Consider the following 22,020-nt stretch of genomic DNA (forward strand, 5'->3'; position numbering starts at 1 on the left):
GAACGATGCCGGTTCCGGGTTTGCCCTTCAAAGTAAAAGTAGCCAAAATTGTGCATAATAGCCAGTGTGACATACTGCACCTTTGCTCATTAGTATTTATGTGTATGGTGGTAAATATCAGTACCTCTAGCAGCACTTCTACTGCTTGTTTACAAAGCACTTTGACGTTTGGCTTCTCAGTTTTAAGGATTTTTGACAAACTAACTCAGCACACATTGCAGATCTGTCCCCTTAGCATTAACTACCACATGACCCAAGCAGGGGAAATTACTTGACTCAAGGGTGTAAGGGACCGAGGGTGCTATCATAATAGTTCACCTTTGACATCATGTTAATGTTATTTTGATGCGATATTATTTTATGGCCTAATATTGAATAATTTGCTTTTGAATTGCCACTATCAATGAAAAGTGTTACACAAATAAAACTGACTTGATAAATAACTTTTAACATTACCATTTCTAAAACCCCCTTTTTCTTAATCATATAGTTTTATCTGAGCTACATTTTATAATTATCACACTACCTTTATTTTGAAACGTAGGAGAAGTTACAGAACTGCTGCTGGCTGGTTCTTCATCCATGTTTCTGTGAATAGTACCACATTTTAATTCTTGAGGTAGTCACAAGTTTTATTTTATCACAGTCACAGCTGTGAAGCACAGTCAGATCTCATTCAGTGTAATTCATATGCAGTCATAAAAAGCAATAATAGAAGACAGGATTCCTTCACTGTGAAAAACAAATACATAGTATATGATAAAAACAAAAAGCAAGAATCTTGCTCTACACAATCACAATGGAACTACTACTCTATTGTGCAGTACCATCTATGGTACAATTTAGTATTTTACTGGTTCAGTTAATGCTCCTTTTTCCACATATTGGCCCTAAACCTCTATAAATTTGAGTATTTCAAGATTGTCAAAATAAATGCACACACACACTGTATCATTTCTTTTTATGACTGACTGGTCGTTGCCCATATAAAGCAAAAACATTATTCTTCACATACTTAGTAACACAGATCATAGAGCAGATAAAAGTTACAATCAGTAGGATCAAGATTTAAGTCACATCTCACTGGCAATAGGTGGATGAGTCTCAGTGATTCAGTTTCCAGTCATTTTTTCATTGTAATGGTGAAATCTTGGTGGGAATCATTATTCTAGACTCCATGCTCCTGATCAGAGGCACTGAGAACATAGAGAAACATTAAATGCTTATTTGTTAAAACAACAGAGATTAACATGCTGGAATTTTCCATTTAAAACCATTTCTCTCTGCCTTTAAGAGTACAAAGGTATTACTGTGAACATTAGCAGGTGAGTAATAAAACAAAACCTGCAAGACAACTTAAGTGGCACTGCAGTGCCTTTTATTAGATTTCTGGTAGATTCTGAATTTTTTGGCATATTATTGTGCTGTAGGTGTAATTTTAAATTGGCACTAGTTTAGCTACTCTGCATTTAATGTCCTGTAGTGACAAAGTGAGAAACATGTTTTTAGATATTTGCTAATGTGTTAAAACTGATACTGAAACCTGTCATCTTAAAAATATTCAGGCCCTTTGATGTGGCATTCCTAATTGTAGTCAGGTGCATCCTGTTTACTTTGATTATCGAGATGTGTCTAAAACTTGGTTGAAGTTCACCTGTGGCTAGCTGATGAAAAACAACAAGTGGAGGAATTTAGAATCACCAGAGAGTAAGAAAAGTAATCAAATTAACTGAAGGAGACACAGTAACTTTGAGTAAGTGGTAGAGTTTTTGAGGAGTGTTGGAATGTAAAGACTGCATCTCTCCCACCTGTATAATACACGTTTGCATCCCATCCCTCTTTCTGCCAGGCAGAGTTTCTCGTCTCCTCCCGGGTCTGGAGGTTTTCATAAGCTGTAACGAAAAAAAAAAAAAAATTAAACAGAAAGACACCCAACAATTTAGAGCTTATCATATTATGTACGGATGAATTTATGTCAAGGTAAAACACACAGGATCTCTGTGGATACAAACATTGGTTAATGTCAATGAACTGGGCAGGCCAGTCCATACCATCAATGCTTTTATCACGCAGGAACTGCTGACACACTCCAGCCACATGAGGGCTAAAATTGTCATGCATCAAAAGGAACCCAGAGTCCACTGCACCAGCATATGGTCTTACAATGGGTCTGAGGATCTCATCCTGGTCTTTTATGGTAATCAGGGCACCTCTGGATAGAACATAGAGGTATGTGATGCCCTCCAAGAAAATGCTCCTGGTATCTCCTCTCCTATGACCTGAGCAGTTTTTGTGGGTTGCAGACATGGCATCATGCTACCTCTATTGGTGATGGCACTGGCAAAGTGCAAAAGTGACCAACAATCAGTCAGAAAGGATGAGGACAGGTAAGGGGTCTGTGGCCACCACCTGCAGGATCATTCCTTTATAGGGGTTGTCTTGCTAATTGCCTCTAATTTCCACCTGTTGTCTGTTCCATGTGCACAACAGAAGGTGAAATGGATTCACAGCCAGTGTTGCTTCCTAGCTGGACAGGTTGATATTCCAGAAGTGTGATGTGACTTTGGAATGATTATGTTTCCCTTTATATATCTGAGCAGTGTACATCATCATATCCACCACATTTAAAGCATATGTGCCACCTACATTTACTAAGCTTGCTACAGAAGCTTGCTCTTACCCTCTTTACCCAAATTAATATATTTGATGTGACAGTGTAGAGTAGAAGTGTACATACTCACCCCACAAGTGATGAACGACATACAGGTCACCAATCTGTGAGAAGAATCCGCCTACTGCCTCGTTGTTTTCTTGTCTGTATTTAATTGCCCTTGCCCTGTTGTTAGACACGTAATGATCACTTGGACACCACTAACAATCAATGCTACGGCTTAAACAAATTTAGGCAATGCATGTCATTTACACTTTAAGCAAATTGAACTTGTCAAGCCTTACCAGTGGTTGCCCCATTCAATCATGGTTCCTGGCTGAAATGTGAAATGTGAGGAGGTAAAATATTAATATGGTTTATAACTTCCAACTACATCCACCTTCACACAGTACAGATCTTCTACATGTAGACACACAAGCTAAATAAATCGAAGTGCCACGACATTTTCTATCACAGTAAATGTATAGCTTGTTTAATTTAACCAGACTGGTTAATTCTATATGCCACATGAACCGTGCATAATAAAGACCTGGATCATTGTCTGCACACTGATTTTACTTTTATTAAGTTAAGCTTTGGACTATTTCTCTTGGTACTTTTCAACACCTCAATACAATCAGTCATCTATGAAGACAGGTATAAACCTCACAGTCTTGTAAGGAAAAATAGGATTTGCAAGATGTAAGTAATTGTACCAAAACAACAAAAACAACATAGCATTATGTGAAGAAGGCAATCATGTTAAATAAGAGAAAATCAGGAGTTACCTTCAGGTAATAGGTGCGCATTTCATAGATGTTTGGTCCTGGTCTGGGCAGTGGTTCATTCCAAAAACTAAACTCCAGAAGAAGCTGGTTTCGCCTTGAAATCAACATTTTCGCCCTCTCTTTCCTGAACTCCAAATACTCCTGAAGAGTGACAAAGAGAGTACACAAACATGTACCACATTATACTACTATAGCACTTTGTTTTACTGCTGGTGTGTGAGCTAAACCTATTCAAAGTCAAGATTAATTTAATATCAGTGTAGGTTGCATACACATATCCTTTTTTCCCCCACATCTTCATATTGCATTTACAAATGTCATTCAACAAATAAAAGATTAATAAAGTTTGCAGTATACCTTATTATTGTTCAGCTTCTGCAGACATTCAGTCAAGGCTGGGTAACCACCTGTGTATCGCCATAGATGTACTACAAAAACAAAACAGCAGATGTCACTGTAGCTCTGTGTAAGGACTGATTCCACCCACAACTGACAGATACAGTACTTCGATCATTGTGTGATCACTTTCTGCTACCACGAAACGCTCCTATTGTACATTATATACTCTAAATCATCATTTGTCAAAGACGAGGTGTTGCTGGTGAGTCAGCTGCTATTTTTCTGTGATGCTCTGCCAACCTGTTGCCACTCAACTGTTAAGTGTCTATAAGGTCTTGAGAAAAATGAATATAGTCCATGACGCTAACACGGATCATGACCAATAAAAGGTTCTCAACAACTTTTCATTGTGTTTTCTGGTTATCGTCTATTTGCTGCTTACCAGATTGGTCTTGTTCTCCATACCAGGTATTCCAGCTTCCAACCACCTCACATGGGTAGTCCTGGTCTTGATGGAGCCTCTTTTGCACCTCAGCCCTAAAATTAGCATACAATAAACAAATATACACGGCACATGCACACAAACACTCTCTGACTTTGTGAATGTGTGTACAATTATGATAAAGTGTCACCATCATGTATCATAATCATATCGTAATATCATAGAAAGCATTTATACGCCATAAACTTTCCAATCATCCAACCTGTTATTATACCCAAATACATCTTTCCTCTTACGTCAATTGTATGATAAACTAAAAAAATTAAATAAAGGTTATCTTGTTGATGGCCAGTGTGAACCTGCATTATCAACAAATTTTGCTTTTACTAACCTCAAAAATATGTAACATTTGTCTACCGGACTATATTAAAATATATTCTATAAATATAAATACTACATAGAGTTACACAGTAACATACTATTGAAACAAACCCAATAAAACAAGTACTGAAAACATAACTTGACTGGTGGATGCAATGCAAATAATTTTATAAAGCACACTCACTCTAGACTGTTGTATGCTTCCAGGCACTCTGGTTTGATGTTGTGAACTGAAAAAAAAAAAAAGAAAAGAAAAAAGAAAAGAAAAGAAGAAGAGCTAGACTTATCAGAAATGTGTGTTTTTTTAAAATACAAGCAACAATCAAATTCTCCAACAAAGTAATTTCACACTTTGATTCAGCAAAGACTTCTATATACAAAACGAATTTGCTTTCAATAGGTTATAGGCTACGGCTGATAGAGTGTTCAAATTGAAATCCCTACATGGTATGATGTACGGCACAAAAAAGATCAAAGCCTAGGGAGAATGATAGATTTCTCTGCAAGACACAGACACAGTTATCACTGCAGACTCAAAAGAATACCAGACAAATTGTTTTGATGTCACTTACAAAAACTTTACAGACTTGATACATCATATTGTTATAGAATAACTTGTTGCTGCCTGCCTGCAGTCACATGTCTTTTCTTGCTATACTTACAGCTTTCTCTGAGGTCAAAGAGGTTAGCATGACTGAATTTAATGAACATAAATTGTTTATCTTCTTTTTGCAGATGGCAACACTGCATTTGAGTATACTGTAACTGTAACACATCCACTTCTGTTTCACCCTCTGCAACTCCCCACTTAAAGGAAACAAAGATTCACTTGTGAGTAAATAAAAGGTCTTATGCCTACATTGGATTTTATACAGGTTGCTGGTCTCCTTCTTTGACAGCAGGTTGGAGTGGGCATCTTTCCTGGCATCGACTTTGTGCACAAATAAGGAACGAAACCAGCCTTTGTCGCTGCTCTCTGAAAACCTCCTACACAGAAACAGGATGAAAGAAAGTTTCACAAAGGCTCAAAGCAAAATATAAAACAGAAAAGTTGTCGATATAAAAAAAAAAAAGAAAAGGAAATAAATTAACAGATTTGTGACATATGGGCTAAAAGATAGTCATGCTAATATCCTTTGGTATGAAACACATGCATACTCCATGAATGAGGGGGCTGAATGTCGTAGCTTGTTTCTTAAGTATAAAACTTCCTTTTACCCACACTGAAGTGAATAAAAAGGAAGATATCATTTTCCTTTAAGGACTATTGCTACAATCTAAGAAGCTCCAATCAGTATGTGAACATGAATAACTGTCTCACAGAGTCAGACAGCAAATAAAAAGACTTGAATCTCTCATTCAAAATGCACTTTCAGGTACTCCTCTAGGGAAAGTGAACTGGAGAAGACGATAATAGAAGCATTTAAGAAAACAGGGGATATTCCAACCCGTAATGCTACATTATGTAAAACCGAATGTGAAAATTCAAACAAAATGGACTAATAATATTTTTCAATGAAATCAGGAAGAAAAATGTCAGCTGCTTCTTCAGCTACACAAAATATGTCTATTCATATGCGGTGTTAAACAGATCTCCCACACTCAGCTGGGAAATAAATCCAAGGACATCGTAATGACTTTCTAGACTTTTTAAATAAACTCATAATTTTTTAAAACAATTTAAAGCTCATTAAATGTCAACATTAACCTCAATTTCAGGATTTTTCACAGAGTGTGAAGTGCTGAACCAAGAACAGCCTAAGGAGAAACGTTGGCATATGGCCACTTATGGATTAGGGAGCTATATTTTGCATGTGCACTTTTATGTGGTACTTTCAAGGCTGTCAGTTAATTCACAAACACTTTCTAATACTTAACATTATTATTCTAAAAATGCACAAACTTTCAAAGTCAGCAGTACTTCTCTATTAATAACCTCATGGGCCAATGGCTTTAATTGGGAACTATAATTAGAAATACATTTCCCTTGGCACTCTCTCTCAAAAAAAAAAAAACAACAACAAAAAAACAAAGTAATAATCCATCAAAAAATCTGTTTTACATACAGCAAGTCACAGAGAAAATGCAATAGGGTGGAGGCACAGATAACTTGTTAACAGGTGATTGTTACATTAAGGTTCGCTTTACAGAGCAAAGTTCAGAGGTTCAGCAAATGATTAAAAGAGGTTTGGGAGAATGTCTTAATGCTATGTTAACACTGACCCTGGTTTTAGCATAAAGGTAAAGAAAGGTGAAGATCAAGTATGGCTGTGGGAGACTCTGGTTTAACATAACTTCAGAAAAGTCTGTTACATTATATCTTAGTTTAAGGAAATGCAAATAACTAACTAACACTAGGTGATTAATCATTCTTTTCCTTGTTAATTTACTCAAATTTTAGCGTTAGCTACTCCACCAACACTCCCAGGTACCGTTAACTGAGCAGCTAACAGGCCTCTTACAACACTTTAGCTAGCTCACTTCACACAGTGTAAATAAAACCTACCTGGTCGCCTGGTGCAGGTTCACAGTATTTCTGTACAACCTCTGTCCTTTAGACCACACGGAACTAGTCGTCGCCATGTCCGTCTATCAAGCGAAATCGTCTTCTGACACGTAAACACGTTGATCTAGTTAATGTTTACCTCCCCTGCATGTCAGTGACGTTTGGACGGCTTAGCTAGCCCGCCGCACAATTAAAAACTTGCGTCAGTGAGTGACGCAGGCACGTATTGATCAACGCGCACAATCGATCAGACATGATTAATTGATCGTGACTTTCGATGATAATGAGATAATCGTCTGTGGAAAGTCATAATAAAACATTATTATTCACAGTATCTCGTTTTGTGTGATGCTAATGTTAATTAGAATATACATTTGTCACAGTTTATACCAGTTTGGTATTGTGGGTTGTGTCTATTTTGTTTTCTGTTTTGTCTTATGACACATTTAACCAAGCAGCAACAACAGCATCAGCAACAACAATAGGTAATGATAATACAAAATTTAAACTTCTACGTCCACAGCACTAATATGTCTCTTCTTTAAGAAATTCATCTGGACAAAATTCCCACTGTAGACTGGAAAATGTGTCTTACTTTGAGTGTCAACTCAACATTTACACTAAGTTAGTGAATTTATTAACAAAATGATTGTAATAATATGTATTTAGTTTAGCTTTCCCAGATGCTGCTTTGTATGCTGATTTATATGAATTAATTAAATAAAAAAGGTTTTAATTATATGTACTTCCAACAAAAGAAAGTAGTGATGAAAATTACAAAATCGTCCTCCAGTCATGTAGATACACAAAATCAAAAAAACAATTTATGTACCTTAAGCACCTCAACTTAACACTGTGTCCTAAAACAGTACTAAAACAAAGTTTAACTTACTTTCCATTCCTGCATTTAAAGCTTTACTGTGTAATGGTAACTAAGGCATTTAGGCTATAATGCAGATTCTCTATGAATCAATAGAAATTGTATTGTTCATTTTTTTAAAATAAATAATGTGAAATACAATTTCTGAGTTGGAGATCATTTCTGTGTGTGTGGGAGAGGTGAAGTCTTCATATGACAGTTTTCTGTATCTAACACTGTTTTAGTTGCACTAAACAGGTCTCTTATCTAATAGTTTCTCTAAGCTGGTTTCTCTAATAGACTAGTCATGCAGTACTTAAATCCTTTTTGTACAACCCACTTTCACTTCTTTTCATACACAATGCAGTGCTCTTTGATCTTCTCGATCATTCTACCCACTGACATTATATAACATCAAATCAGATCATACCTAAAAAGAATCAAACTCAGTACCTGTATTGTATGCTCATTTTCAATGACTTCACCAACACTACCTTTCAAGCACAATCTGCAAACATGCTGCATGTCATACTGTTTCTTTTGGAACATGAACAAAATACTATCCTACTGAATTATCTTTATTTTAATTAACTTGAAATTTATCAACGTTTATTTCATGTAGATGCATTTGATTCCGAAGGATATGCTTTTATGGATCTTTAAAAAAAAAAAGGACATCTTTTTAAAAACGATATTCTTGCAGGCATCCATCCTTTTATTCATCTGTCGATGAAACTGTCCACAGGGCTTTGAGAAAACTCTTTCCATCTTTTCTGGCATGAAAGTACACCAATTACAGTAATACTTCTCAAGGTTTTGCTTTTCTGAATGTGCCAATTCTGCCCCCATGATTTACTGTAAGCGCAGGGAATATTTCTTTCACTGCTGTATACAAGTCTTCAAATTCCTGGTTCACTGTTATGACCTATAAAGAGTGATACACAGAGAGTGGATGTGTTTGCAAAAAGGAGAAGATTTGGAGCAATTCTACCAGAGCTGAAATGTTTGAGACTTACTGTAAAGTCTAACGTTTCCATGGCTGAATCAGGATTTTCCTGTATAGACTTGAGGATCCCATAGCAGCCAGCGCTTTGGATAGGGTTCCTACCCATCTGCCCAAAGAAAAACATTTGGAAATTTAATAGCATGGCAAAACGCATGGGGGTCTTTACTTTGATCATGCAGGTGATGAAATAAGCTATTAAGGCTATTGGACCTTAAAAATCGGATTCCAAACTCTCAAGTGAAAAGATCAGCATTATTCTCATTTCTTTATGTTAATGGAGCTGGAAAAAAGAGTTGATTAACTTAGCTTAGCAAAAAAAACAACAACATAGAACACATGTGGCAATAAAATCCACTGAACTGCAACTTAAAAAACTCACCAATCAACATTAGAAATGTAATTTTGTTGCTGTTGTAAAAGAACAATTTCACATTGATGCATATTAAACATAGTAATTGAATTGCTTCTTGAAGTTTATTTTGAGTGACTGTCATCTGCACAGAACCAAGAAACACAGTGACTGTATGTAAACTCCAGCTGATGTTTTATTATCAGTTTTTATTAATTAGTTTTACAAGTGATGGTAGATGAACATATGTAACAACATAGAGTGGGCAGCTCTACTCCTGCTTCCAGTTGTTATGCTAAGCTAAGCTAATAGTGGTAGCTTCATATTTCTTATGAATTTAAGACGACGTGACAGTGATCTTCTCATCTAACCCTCCAACAATTAATTTTCAAAAATAATAAGGTACTACTTTTTTCCAAGCCAACCTTTAGACAATTGTGTGCTGTCCATATTTACTCAAACAGATTGTGACGAATTTATTAGCTCCCATTAATTTCGATACAAACTGGACTGTGTCTTTGGGTTCTGTAACATTGATCTGCCCGATATAACTGTTCATAGTAGGTTCATGCAATCAGACACTCCAGCTCCATTGTAATCAATATCAAATGCTCAAGCTGTAACTGAATTTAGTTTCTCATCCATCTCCATATTTTTTTTTCAGCCAGCTGAGATGAACCCCTGCAAACTCTGCTTGGGCACTGACATTAAAACAAAGTACAGTGATCCATTTATTTATCCCATTTTATCCACTGATGCCCCCCATTGCTTTTGAAGCTAGAACCAATCTCTTTTCAACAGCTTACATTCAGGTATTTGATTGTCTTGTTTACTTTGAGGCCCATGGCGAGGTGGATGGCTCCTTCAGGGGGTATTCGGTTGTTACTGTGGCGAGAAAAAAAAAATGCAGAAAAGAAATAAAAAAAGAAGTGTGTTGGAGTGTGAGGGAAGCAATCATAAAGTGTTATTTTTTAAATGGCATTATTTATCCATGGAGTACAAATGTCTGGAAATTTGTGAGGGAAGCTTTGATTTGCTTGAGAAGTTACATGAGATGCAGGAGAGGCTGAATTAGATGTACTTACTTCACCTTTAAGAAAATGGTGACTTAGAGGCTCATCAACATTTAATATTAGTTTTAAGGTAAAAACATACGGTAGGCCTAGTATTTGCTTTGATTTATAAAATAAATATCTAAACAGCCTCAGCTATTCTTAATCCGACTATCAGATACCTCACATTCAGCTCCTCCAAAACGTTGTTCTCTTTCAGAGCTTGTCCCAAAGCAATAGCTCCTTCTTTGGCAAAGCCATTATATGACAGATCCACTGTTGTAAGGAGAATGTTACCCTAAAAAACAAAAACAAAAACAGAAACGCATAAATAAGGTAACATTTGGAAGAAAGATGCTCAGTCATCCCAAATGCAATAAGAAGACTTTTTCTAACAAGGACCAAAGTAAGACCTTCATTTACAAATCAGTACAGATCCATAATAAGCTGCTGAGAAGCTGAATCAATCAAACCTGTCAGTGCAGCTTGCTGATCAAGGTCCTCTTGACCTATCTTGGTCATTAAGATAAGAAAAGAAATTGTTGCCACACTATCTGCCCTGCTGTGTGAAGCTTGATGAATACAAGCCCAGGGGGCTGTTTCATAAAGTAGAATAAGTGAGTTAGCCAAGTTACATCTTCTTCTATTAGAAACTAAGTTGCATTAGTGAATCATATCTTTAAATTTAATATACTGGTTTTATTTACTTAAGCAAAACTGCATCACCAGAATCTATTACAATCGTGTTTATACATAAGCTTGTTGCTAGTTTTCTAATCCATCTTTCGGAAATCCAGATGGCTCGCTTAAAAATTAAAATAATTCTCTTTTTAAGAGAAAATTTCTTGTATGAGCAGGCCCTGCTGTGTGAAGCTTGATGAATACAAGCCCTGGGGGCTGTTTCATAAAGTAGAATAAGTGAGTTAGCCAAGTTAAATCTTCCTCTATTAGAAACTAAGCTGCATTAGTGAATATCGTCATATCATTAATTTTAATATACAAGTTTTATTTACATAAGCAAAACAGCATCACCAAAAACCTGTCTCCTGTGTGTGGCTCTCTCTGAGTCTCTGTTGTTGCCACTGTAAGTATAAATATAGCTTTGACATTTCTTTATTTAGTGGGATCCCTTGATAATGAAGTGCTTAAAGAGTGTCCTGGTCTAACCTGTCACTGTATTAGCTGCAGAGTTTAGTTGTCTTGCATAAGTTAAAAAACTAATCAGTGTTCAAACATTGATTTCCAGGTGCATTACCCCAAGGCCATTGGCCAGTGTCACAGCTCCTCTTCCTCTAATGCAGTTCCAGGCCAAACTTAGCGATTTTAACCCTGTGTTCTCTGATAGAGCATCTCCAAGTGTTTGCCCTTAAGATGGGGAAAAACAATAACAATGAATCACAGTATGACAAAATTCAGTCTTCATCATTTATAAAATCCAAGAATAAGTATAATATATAGTACAACTTACTCAACATAGCAGTTGTTTATACAACTGTTGCATAAATCATTGTTTTTTTCATTGTTAACATAACAGTCTTTACAATTTTTAACAGAATGGTTATCATCCAAACTTGTTCATGGTATTTTAGATATTCAAAACACTTCAGAGGCCGAGTAAGGAAATATCAAGAGAAGTGCTTTTTAAAATCAATCATACAGACGCCCACTTCTGTGCTCTGTGGAAGAAACGTAGGTTACACTGCGATTGTGTGTTTTAATGGACTAAAAAGGGAGAACTAGTGAGTGAAGACTGTATCCCATGGTGGAAAATCTCCATCATCATTTCTTTCACTTTATCATGAAGAAAAAAATGGCTCATAATCATAGAAGCAGATGATATTCTTATTGTGTTGGGTTGAAAAGGCAATAACACTATAGCATAAATGTCAGCGTGTATGCTTGGCATACTTCCTCTTGGGGACTTACTACATGGAACAATACGCTCAAAACACATCGGGTTGTCCTTTGATATTTCACCAGTGGAGAAAGCAGAATTGAATTTGTGGGGATGAATCATAGCTGCATGCAATGACACACTGTGGTGTCCCGTCTCCCACAGACACATTTATTTTCAATTACCTACATCAAATGCTCAGTTCGTCCTGGTCTGCCAATCCTTCCACAAGGTGTCTGTCACCAAGCTCATCCACATGATAATTGAAAGAGGTGTTAATGAAGGCGAAATGTTATTGACCTTTGAATGCCACAGTTTGCTGCTGCCTGCTGCAATATGACTGCTGAGAGATAAAGCTGCATCATTATAGAAAACCCCTGGTTTTATGAGAACGATTTTCCAATAAGTCTAAAAATACTGTAGTTGATGCCAGCAGCTTCATACAGTCATAATGTTAAATTATCTGCTATCTTCAGAGAAACTGGTCACTTTGTAGGGATTAATGGTATGTTCAGTTATAATTTTGAAAGGGCAAAGAAGAGTACTTTGCATGCACCTATGCACACGTTCATCTCTATCATTCATTCATGTGCAAACGAAAGAATAAGTTAGTAGAAAAGCTGATTTAACGTTTGTCACTGACAATTAAAGGTCTATTGTTGCAAAAGTTCCAATAATGTCCATAAACAGTTTTTCCTGAAGTGAGGCAAAGTGAATCAAGAAATTGCAGAATAATGATAAATAAATACAAAAAGAGCTTAGGAAATGTCTATTTATTATATTCTTTCTTGATAAACGGGAGTGTTTCTGACAAAAAGAATATGTTTTATGTTGCATGTAGTTTCAGTTATGTGTTGCTGCTAATGTGAAATTATTATTATAATTGATTGCTGTGCTACCTGCACGCTCTCCTAGAGCATTGTAGCTGAGGTTGAGGTGCTGCAGCTTGGTGTTAGTGATGAGAGCTGGGCCGAGATGCTCAGCAGACCGGTCTGTGAAATGGTTTCCAGACAAGTTAAGGCTCACCAGGGTGCTGTTCTCTTTAAGCATACCGGCTATGGCTCTGGCCCCATAATCCCCAAGATTGTTGTCAGACAGGTCCATCTCTGGGGATAACACACAAAAAATAATGTAGCAGGAAATGCACAAAAGCCTCTACAAGTATTTGGACTAATTCTATATTACAGTACTTTTGGTTGCACTGACTGTTCAAGTTCAAGTATATATATATATATATATATATATATATATATATATATCACATCTATATATATATCATATATATCAATTAATTAATTATAATTTAAGCAGTTCCCCACAGCTAGTTTAGTCTTGAGTAGCAAGTTTTGGCTCCAGTTGTAGCATGGTGATATGACAATGCTGCTCTGTCATTTGATCCACCACTCTGGTCTAGATTAAAATACTGTATCTCAGCTACTATAAAATTGGTTGGAAATTTTGTACAGACTTTTGTGGACCTCAGAGGATAAATGTTAAACAAGGTAAACGTTTGACCTGCAAGCTACAGTAAATATCAGCACATAAATTATCGTTGTCACCATAAGTACGTTAGCATGCTCACTTTGTGTTTTTAGTTTCTTTATTTCTCATTTATGGGATGATATAAGGTATGACTATTTATTAATCGCTAATTAAATCTGTGTTAGCTTATGGCTGCTGAAGCATTGACAATAAATTCTCACACAACTAATCTATTATTCTGTGTATTAATAAAATTGGATTACCATTGTAGTGCATGGTAAAGGGTGATAAAAATAATATAAGCACAGAGAGCGAGTATGACTCACAGGAGTCATTCTCCATAGATCCCCCTATAGGTTCCTGAATTGCACATACAATACGACTGACATTTACCAAATATTAAACAGGGACGCTCAATGTTAAATCATGTGCTGTGGCATATAATAGGGGTGAGGAGAGTGTACAAGTGGGAGTTGAGGTGGCATTTTTGCAAGTAAAGGGGGAGACAGAACGAAGGAAAAGGGTAGAGAAAGTGTGTGCAAGTGTGAGTATCTAGTAAAATCACCTGTAATGTAACAATTTTCCTTTAACATCTCAGCAATAGCAGCTCCACCCATTCCTTCCATCCAATTATCTCGCAGGTTCAGCCTCAGTATTGAAGTGTTGGTTACCAGGGGAACCGCCAGTGCTTTGGTGCCCTGCAAACACACAACCAACCCCTCCTCAAAGTGAAATTCTTCTGTTTGTTCACTGCAGTATATTTTCTTATCTGTATTCCAGTTAAAAGAGTAGATGTATTGATGCAGGTGGGCAGAGAGAGAGAGAGAGGGAGAGAGAGAGAGAGAGAGAGGGAGAGAGAGAGACGAATATTAAACCTGTGTGAGACAAATGAAGCAGAAGGGAGCTGTGTGGAGGCGTGGGTCAGAAATGAAGCTCGCAGAACATGAAAATTATAGTTTCTAGCATGGCTAATGAGAAAGTTGAGTGCATGAAGCCTCATGTTAACTTGAGCTTTAAAAAAAATACAGAGCAGATACAGTCTACTCAAGAATAATGTTTTCTGCATGTAGAGTATCTTTATGTAAGATTTGAGAAGCCTGTCAATCAACAAGACATGCATAAATAAATAACCTTTGGCAGTCACACCTAATCACTTTACTTTTAAACTGTGACTGACAGATGACAGGTTAAATCTGTCTGAATGATGTCACTGAATTGAAACTGAACCTTAAAGACTGACTGATTAAGTAATGGTTTTACTTTCAAACTTTCACTTGCAGCCCTACAGACCAGTGGCTGTGTGCTGCAGTGAGTTCCAGACAACACATTTTGGAGGATGCACTCTTCCCTCAGTCAGAGCAATATGACATTTATTGAACTAATAAATAATGAATGAAGTATCATCTGCCCTTAAAGTTAAATGCTCCATCCAGTAATGCATTTTCTCCCATGATCATGTCTTTACCGATGAGTTGGGACTAAATGAGAACCAAAACATGTAGACACGTTGACCTTGTGTTTAATGCTCATTAGGACCAAATAATTAAAGCTACTAAAGCTATTATCAAAAACAAGAACATTTACCCAGAGGTGAATTAAAATTTAGAGCTGCATAATGAGCGCTTTCTGATAAGTCAAAAAACAGCGGCCTCCCTTCTCTTTAAAGAGGAGGGGAACTCTTAACTTCAATGCATACTGGGATCCATTTAATGGGGCTGGACATGTGCAATTTATATGTAAAGTGTACTGCAAAGATACATACATGCAGGATCTATTTTCCAGGGAAAGGACTCTAGACTCCTTGAAGCTCTCATTGCTCTCCAGACTGTCTCATGATCAGTGTAGTTTCCCAGGAGGGGAATGTGACTTTGAATTAATGAGTCATTCACTAAACAAAGGTCTGGTTTGATCTGAAATAGCGTCAGAGTCTAATCTTATTGAACATGTCAAGTTTTTGCTCAGCTCACACAAACCTTTTAATCACAAGTGGAATGGGAACACATTTCCACCAGGAAGTTCAAACATTATTAACTTTTTCTTTTTTCTTTTTTTTTTTATACAAGGAACAGATTCAGTTCAAGTGACCTCCCCAGATGAAACAGATCCCAGGAGGGAAACAGGTGAAGAAAAGGGTAAAGACCAGTTTATACATGAAAGACTGTGTGAAAATGATTCAGGCGAGAAATATTGTTAATGTCTGTCTGTTTGCTGTTTTGTGTTGAGCAGTTTGTGAGCTGTCAAGCTTTTTCAGTGAAAATGGTCACCTGGTGTATTTTCAAACAGTCCCTAACATGCAGTTGAATTACCTGAGGTCCCAGGCCGCGGTACATCATGGACAGGTCCTCATTTTGCAAGTGACGCAGGAAATTAGAAGCAGGAAACACCTGCAACATTTCACATGCCCTCATGTAGCACGCCTGGCCCGTCGGGTCGTACGCCTCGTCCTTACCTGCAGGACGATTAAAGACACTAGCTGTGGTGTCTGTCAGGGTCATTTGCTGGTAAAACTCCCTTTTAAAAAGAAATGATATGTGGCACTTTCCCCCAGAGGAGGACCTTTTCAGTGTGATATTGAAAACTTGCTCGTGGCTGATTTCGCCCTGTCAGGGGAGCTCATTCATACCAGATGGTTTTCACTTGTGGTGAAAAGGAAGCCTGACACAAAGACTGAGATGAAATCATTAAGATGCAGAACAGGGTTCTACATGTGTGGGCGGGCACGTGTAGGAGTTTCTGTTCTGCTTTTTTCTTTTCTTTTCTTTACTGAAATGATTTAGAGATGGCGAAGAAGGAAAAAAGGGAGAAGATTAACAGATGGGGGTCGACAGGAGGACTTTTCCTTATCAATGCATGTTCTGATCAAAATCTAATTAAAACCACGCAGAAAATAACAGGATGAAATGGTTCGTTTCAAACATACGACTCACTTGATCAAACCATTTCCCCACTTTTTCACACATCACACCCTTTATCATAAAATGCATTAACTTTATCTCCCTCCTTCACATCAACTGTGTCTATACCTTCCAGCTCTAAATCTGTGTCGTAGTCCTCATCAGAGTTCACACACTCCTCTTCTCCCAGCTCCTTCTCTTTCACTTCCTCCTCACCCTCTCTTTCACCTCTGTCTAGTGCATTCCCATCAGGCCGTGAGCAGTGGTCCTTTGGCCCACGCATGTCGACCTCTGTCCAGCTTCCTCTTTGCTGGATGGAGAATGAGAAAGTAAGACATTGTGACACGTCAAAGCTGGCCACTGTTGGAAGCCTCACAAAGGAGATTCAATGGATTCGCCGCCAGTAAAATAAAGCAGATAACTACACTTTGCAATCCATCAATGTGGATGAACTATTTTAACTTGTACTTTAAACTTGTGTACTCCTGTTTTTGTAACTACTTTGTTTCCCTCCCACTCATTTCTTCCCACTCCCCTTTAAGCTCTTGAACCAGAGCCTCTTAAGCTGTCTTTCATTGCCTTTATTTGAAGTCCTGTGGCATATTCACCGACTGTCTCAGTTAGCCATGTCAGTATTAGTATTATCAGAACTACATAGTAGTTAAAAATGCCATTATTTGCATTTCAGTGGAACAGCTTATGTTCTTTTGTGGACAAGTCGCACTCAAAGGTTATTTTGTTTCACAATGCACTGTGTTCGTGCTGCATTTTTAAAGTATGCAGCCCTGTGATTAGGCTACTTAAAGGCGTAATTAAAACAGACTTTCAGGGTGAGACTGAATCCTCCCGGTTAATAAATTCATACCAGTACACAGGTCATAAGAGCAATCCATAAAAAGGAAATGGAAAGTCTTTAGCCTGTAATTTGAGCCTGCCCAGGGCAAGGTAAGTACTGAGACATGTCTACGGATGGTGTTCAGGACTCCATTTCTAAATCCTAATGTATTCTTGCAGGTTCTGCAGCATGCTTTGAATTCTCATAAAAAACTCACTCTCATGTGTTGTATCCTACAAATCGGCTTCTGAACAGTCCTTCAAGTCTTCACTCACCTAACTGATGGTTCACACTTCCCTTGCACAAGAGTTTGCAGACTGGATGGTCAGCTTCCTACCTCCTCCAGCTGCAGCTTCTCACTTTCTGCTTCTTCTCCACCGTCTTCCAGCACAGAATGCAGCACCGTCTCCTTGAACAATGTCTTCCCGTGAACCATGACTTCAGTACTGAGTAATGGTGATATTAGCACTGAGAAATGAATATGTTTATATTTAGCTCAAGTCGCTTATTTAGTTTTTTATAAGTAAAATACTTCTGCTATGAATAAAATCACTGAACTGCATTTGTAGTAGGTACTCTATGCAACCTAACTTAGCTCAATAGGAGGGTCCGACTCTTTGGGCTACTTAAAAAGCACACTGCTTCACTACTTGGCACTTCGTTACCAATCAGAGTCCTAGTGTAAAGTTTGGATGGCTTGTTTTGTTGACAGGTTGCCATGGTGCTGAGAGGTATCTTAGTGCTGACTCTTTGAGGCATGACGACCAGCACTTACAGCAAAGGCAGGAAAGAAAAGTAAATGGCTTGTTTGCTCCGGCTCTGTTTTTCTGATAAAAAAACTCTTTATCAACATATAAATCGGACCTTCAAACTAAAATGCTTCGACCTTAAACAAGCCCTAGTGCAGGTTTAAAACTTTCCAGTCTGGCTTCTTTCTTATATAATCAAGACAAACAAACCAGGCCACTGTGTTGACATATTCTGTAAATGTTTCTCTTTATTTGTAAGTAAATGCAAAGTCCTTGCAGTTGATGCATTAAAATGGAATATCCTCAATCAATTACACGACAAAGGTCTTTATAGCAGAGGCTGATTAGATCAGAGTTGTTCATAGCAGCAGCGATATGCAAACACAGAAAAAAGAAACCCCCTCAAAAATATTTTTACCACCCAAAGCCCTGTGAGAAAGGCTGGACAACCTCACAATACAGTCTCACTGACTGACACAGTGCTGGTAAATAGACAGAGCTTTTTAAATATGAACAGGAGACAGAAGATCACCATGCATTTATTTGATGCTGCTGTTTTATCTCCATGCCGTGAAGGTATGAGAGACACCACGTAGAATAGGCCTTTTTTGTTCTTTTTAAATCAAGCAGAGTCATAGTACTCATTTACATAATCAAAATACATTCATAAAAAAGTTTGAAGTGGTATTCTTTATATTTTATACTTTATCTTTGAATATATATAAGCTGTATATATATATATATATATATATATATATATATATATATATATATATATATATATATATATATATATATATATATATATATATATATATATGTATATATATATAAGCTATCTCTTGTATTAATTGTTTCCCTTGTTTGCACATTGTACATCACAGACATTTTCTTGACAGCTCTCACGCCAATTAAACTAAATCTGTTTAAAAAGATTATACAGAAGAGACATTCATCCAGAATGACAACGGTGGGGACAATGGGATTTCTTCCATCAGTAAAAAAGTTGACTTAGTGAAACAAAAAAATAAAATAAATAAAAATAAACACGAAAAACAAATTCTTGACAGTTTGAGACGTTTGAAAATCACACTGAAATCCATTAATCATGCTTAAAGTAATTTTTAATTTGAATCAAAGACATGAAAAGAGGGAAACACAGACTCAGAAGCTGACAAGAAAAGCCACAGGTTAGTTCAGAGTGGGTAATCAATAAACAATGTGGCCCCTGCACAAATATATTCAAATTACAACCCTGACTCAGCAGCAAATGACCACAGTGGCAGTGTGATTGCCTCTTGTCTCTGAATGAGAAACTTCACTTATAACAGTAGGAGATCAAATCTAAAAGCCACACGGCCAGCTTCCTATCGCCATCTGGAAGATTAAATTCACAGGCTTCTGCCAAATTCATGCTCTGACCAGTTTGACGAAGTAACGGACAACAAGGAGGATAAGCATACACCTGAGCACATGCATGTTTACACCCACTCGTATAGAGATTGATACACTTATGATTTGTATGGCACACAGACATGCATGGTGATGCTACTGAGGAGGCGTCAGGTCACAGTGAAAGGGTGGCACGTGAGCCACAGAGTCATGTAAAATCATGCAGAGAGACGAAAGAGGGAATGTACAGTGTGTACGACATGTAGGCAGAGACGGAGAGTTAATGTAAGGCAAAAGGCAGAGGAGTTATGATGCTGATAAATGCACATTTTAAGAGCTCCGTAAGCTGACGACTGGGTCAACTGTCACATATGGTCTGCGCAGCACAGGGAACAACCAGGAGCCAGTTAGCTTTGCTTAGCAAAAACACTGTAGAAACAGCTACTTCAGCTTACTCCAAAGCATCTCTAAAGTTCACTGATTAAAATGCACAATAACAGAGTGTAGAAAGGACGAATCTCACTCTTACAAGTGGTAATAATGTGTAAAGACTGCAAATGCAGGAAACCACTAGCCTGGCTCAACCATTTCTTGGCTGGGAGAAGTGATCATCTGACCAATAAAACCAATTTTTCTGGGTCTCATTTACAAAACCCTGTGCATTTAACACAGAGCTGTGTTTGGTCTGCTAACTGACTTGTGACCGTAGCTTCATATGAGACAGACACAGGTGCGTGCCGTGAATATTTTAACTCTTAGCAAAAACTCCCATTTCCCAAAATGTCACAACAATTCCTTCAACTTGTAAAACTACAGATCACCTGTAATCACTGAATAATCATCTAGGTTTAAGGAAAACAACCTCTTTAACATCCCTTCACCATGATTGTATCATCTTCACACATTTCCATTTTCTTTTATGATAGTCTACTACCAACAACACTCTTAAATTTCAATCCTGATATATATATATATATATATATATATATATATATATATATGTTTTGATTTGTGATTTTCTTTACCACAGGTTCAGATTTCCTCATTAGTGCACGCCTCCCACATTCCTGTGAAGCTGCTGTGGGTTGGGCGCACACCAGCTGGGACACAAGATGATGATGTTAATGAAGAATGGACAGGCCACTAAAAGAGCTGGCACAGGGGCTGATGCAGTCTGATAGATTGCCAGTGAACAGCTAGATAATGTTTGTAGAGGCAGAGGCAGTGCAGAGGGACAGAATTGCTGTTTTCATAAATCAGGGTGACCTGTCAACACGCCAAATCTGCTCCCGACATATCTGGCTTTTTAGTTTTTTCTGTCTTCATGCATGTACATATTCAACTTTTCCAACCTTCAAATACATCTGGAGCTGCAGCTTTTAATATAATAAATAATAATAATAAAAAAACAACCCAAACAGATTTGCCCTGAATCTTTCCTGAAACATAAAGTCAACTTAATTCATACTTCAGAAATTGAGTGAGTTTGTAATGACACACATTTCCTTGCAAATATAGAACCTCAATAAAAGCCTTTTTTTTCTTTAACAATAACACAGAGTATATAATATTTCTTGATTATATTCTTGTCTTGGTCATGCATTCACAATGAGGCAGGTCATTACAATAGGTGCACACATTATGAATCAAAATGATCAATTAATAATTTTTTGGAAGTATCATCGACAAGCAAAACAGATTCTCAGAGAACAGAACATTTCCAACTTGCTACAGACAAAATTGCAGAGCCCAACAGAAACATTAGAGTGGTATAAAAAAGAGAAAGAAATCCATTTTTTATATAGTACAAAAAAATTGGCACAGTATTCTTTAACCAGTTTTGCTGTGGCCTCCTGGTTGTTGTCAGAAAGCCTCCAGTTTGTAGACCTATGAGCAGAAAACCCTGGGAAAAAAGGAAAGACAGAAGGAGAAACAGAAAGACAGACAAAGACAGAGAGCAACAGAGAGATAGAAATAGAGATGTTAGAGTAATTACTCATCCAGCGAGCAGGGGCTTTGATGGCCAAATGTGAAATTCAAGTGACAATCCACACAGGAACAATCGTCTGTGATGCATTATGTTGGTGCTTAATGAGCCATAGTGGCTATGTAGGGCCCTTGTTTTGCTCTCATGGCAAGGGTATATGAAGTGTCTAATCTTGAATATGCACAAATAACAACGGAAACAAAAACAGAAATGGAACAGTGCCACTCGCTTTCACTCTAATCCTGTTAGTTTAAAGGCCCTTCTCCGTGGGTTTCTATGGTTACCCACTCTGTTTTCATCTGAAACTGGGGGTGATATCACATCAGCGTCACCAACAACCACAGGTTGCAGTTTGGCATTGGACTTACACGAAGGTCTCTCCGAGATAGAGCCGCTCACTGACTGAGATATGCAC

At 37.4% G+C, this 22,020-nt stretch overlaps 3 protein-coding genes across 5 annotated transcripts in view; all 3 read right to left on the reverse strand.

The window, feature by feature from the left end:
* Positions 1–606: 606 nt before the first annotated feature.
* On the reverse strand, positions 607–7,280 carry nipsnap1 (nipsnap homolog 1 (C. elegans)). The gene is made up of 10 exons (XM_026342384.1): positions 7,107–7,280; positions 5,460–5,587; positions 4,785–4,830; positions 4,220–4,314; positions 3,796–3,866; positions 3,439–3,579; positions 2,956–2,987; positions 2,742–2,836; positions 1,809–1,892; positions 607–1,196 (listed from the first exon to the last, which is right to left on the reverse strand). Exons 1-10 carry the CDS (start codon positions 7,181–7,183, stop codon positions 1,132–1,134), a joined length of 834 nt encoding a protein of 277 aa, XP_026198169.1. The 5' UTR covers positions 7,184–7,280; the 3' UTR covers positions 607–1,131.
* A 1,336-nt stretch (positions 7,281–8,616) lies between these two features.
* lrrc74b (leucine rich repeat containing 74B) lies at positions 8,617–18,117 on the reverse strand. Of its 3 annotated transcripts, none has more exons than XM_026342629.1 (10): positions 17,815–18,117; positions 16,772–16,952; positions 16,055–16,197; positions 14,314–14,446; positions 13,166–13,372; positions 11,628–11,737; positions 10,555–10,670; positions 10,154–10,205; positions 8,982–9,077; positions 8,617–8,890 (listed from the first exon to the last, which is right to left on the reverse strand). In XM_026342629.1, exons 1-10 carry the CDS (start codon positions 17,911–17,913, stop codon positions 8,774–8,776), a joined length of 1,254 nt encoding a protein of 417 aa, XP_026198414.1. In that variant the 5' UTR covers positions 17,914–18,117; the 3' UTR covers positions 8,617–8,773. The 3 variants fall into 3 exon arrangements, with proteins under 3 accessions (XP_026198414.1, XP_026198413.1, XP_026198415.1); XM_026342628.1 differs by having other exon boundaries at positions 10,127–10,205; XM_026342630.1 differs by lacking the exon at positions 17,815–18,117 and adding an exon at positions 17,753–17,787 and having other exon boundaries at positions 10,127–10,205.
* Positions 18,118–19,088: 971 nt separating this feature from the next.
* Positions 19,089–22,020, reverse strand: part of nos1 (nitric oxide synthase 1 (neuronal)) — a 31,748-nt gene continuing 28,816 nt past the window's right edge. Inside the window, exon 29 of the mRNA XM_026342331.1 lies at positions 19,089–21,521. Coding sequence (XP_026198116.1) covers positions 21,506–21,521 — 16 coding nt within the window. The 3' untranslated portion in view covers positions 19,089–21,505. The remainder of the gene's footprint in view (positions 21,522–22,020) is intronic.

Source organism: Anabas testudineus, chromosome 9, assembly GCF_900324465.2.
Source record: "Anabas testudineus chromosome 9, fAnaTes1.2, whole genome shotgun sequence".
Taxonomy (NCBI): domain Eukaryota; kingdom Metazoa; phylum Chordata; class Actinopteri; order Anabantiformes; family Anabantidae; genus Anabas; species Anabas testudineus.

Excerpts from the sequence above, each read along its gene's own strand:
- nipsnap1 (XM_026342384.1), bottom strand. The coding sequence starts at position 7,183 with ATGGCGACGACTAGTTCCGTGTGGTCTAAAGGACAGAGGTTGTACAGA. Across the intron at positions 3,867-4,219 it reads TGGAGAACAAGACCAATCTG|TACATCTATGGCGATACACA; the intron begins GTAAGCAGCAAA and ends TTGTTTTTGTAG. Across the intron at positions 2,988-3,438 it reads TGCGCACCTATTACCTGAAG|CCAGGAACCATGATTGAATG; the intron begins GTAACTCCTGAT and ends TTCACATTTCAG.
- lrrc74b (XM_026342628.1), bottom strand. The coding sequence starts at position 17,913 with ATGGTTCACGGGAAGACATTGTTCAAGGAGACGGTGCTGCATTCTGTG. Across the intron at positions 13,373-14,313 it reads GGAAAATTGTTACATTACAG|AGATGGACCTGTCTGACAAC; the intron begins GTGATTTTACTA and ends TGTTATCCCCAG. Across the intron at positions 11,738-13,165 it reads TGCTCTAGGAGAGCGTGCAG|GGCAAACACTTGGAGATGCT; the intron begins GTAGCACAGCAA and ends CCCCATCTTAAG.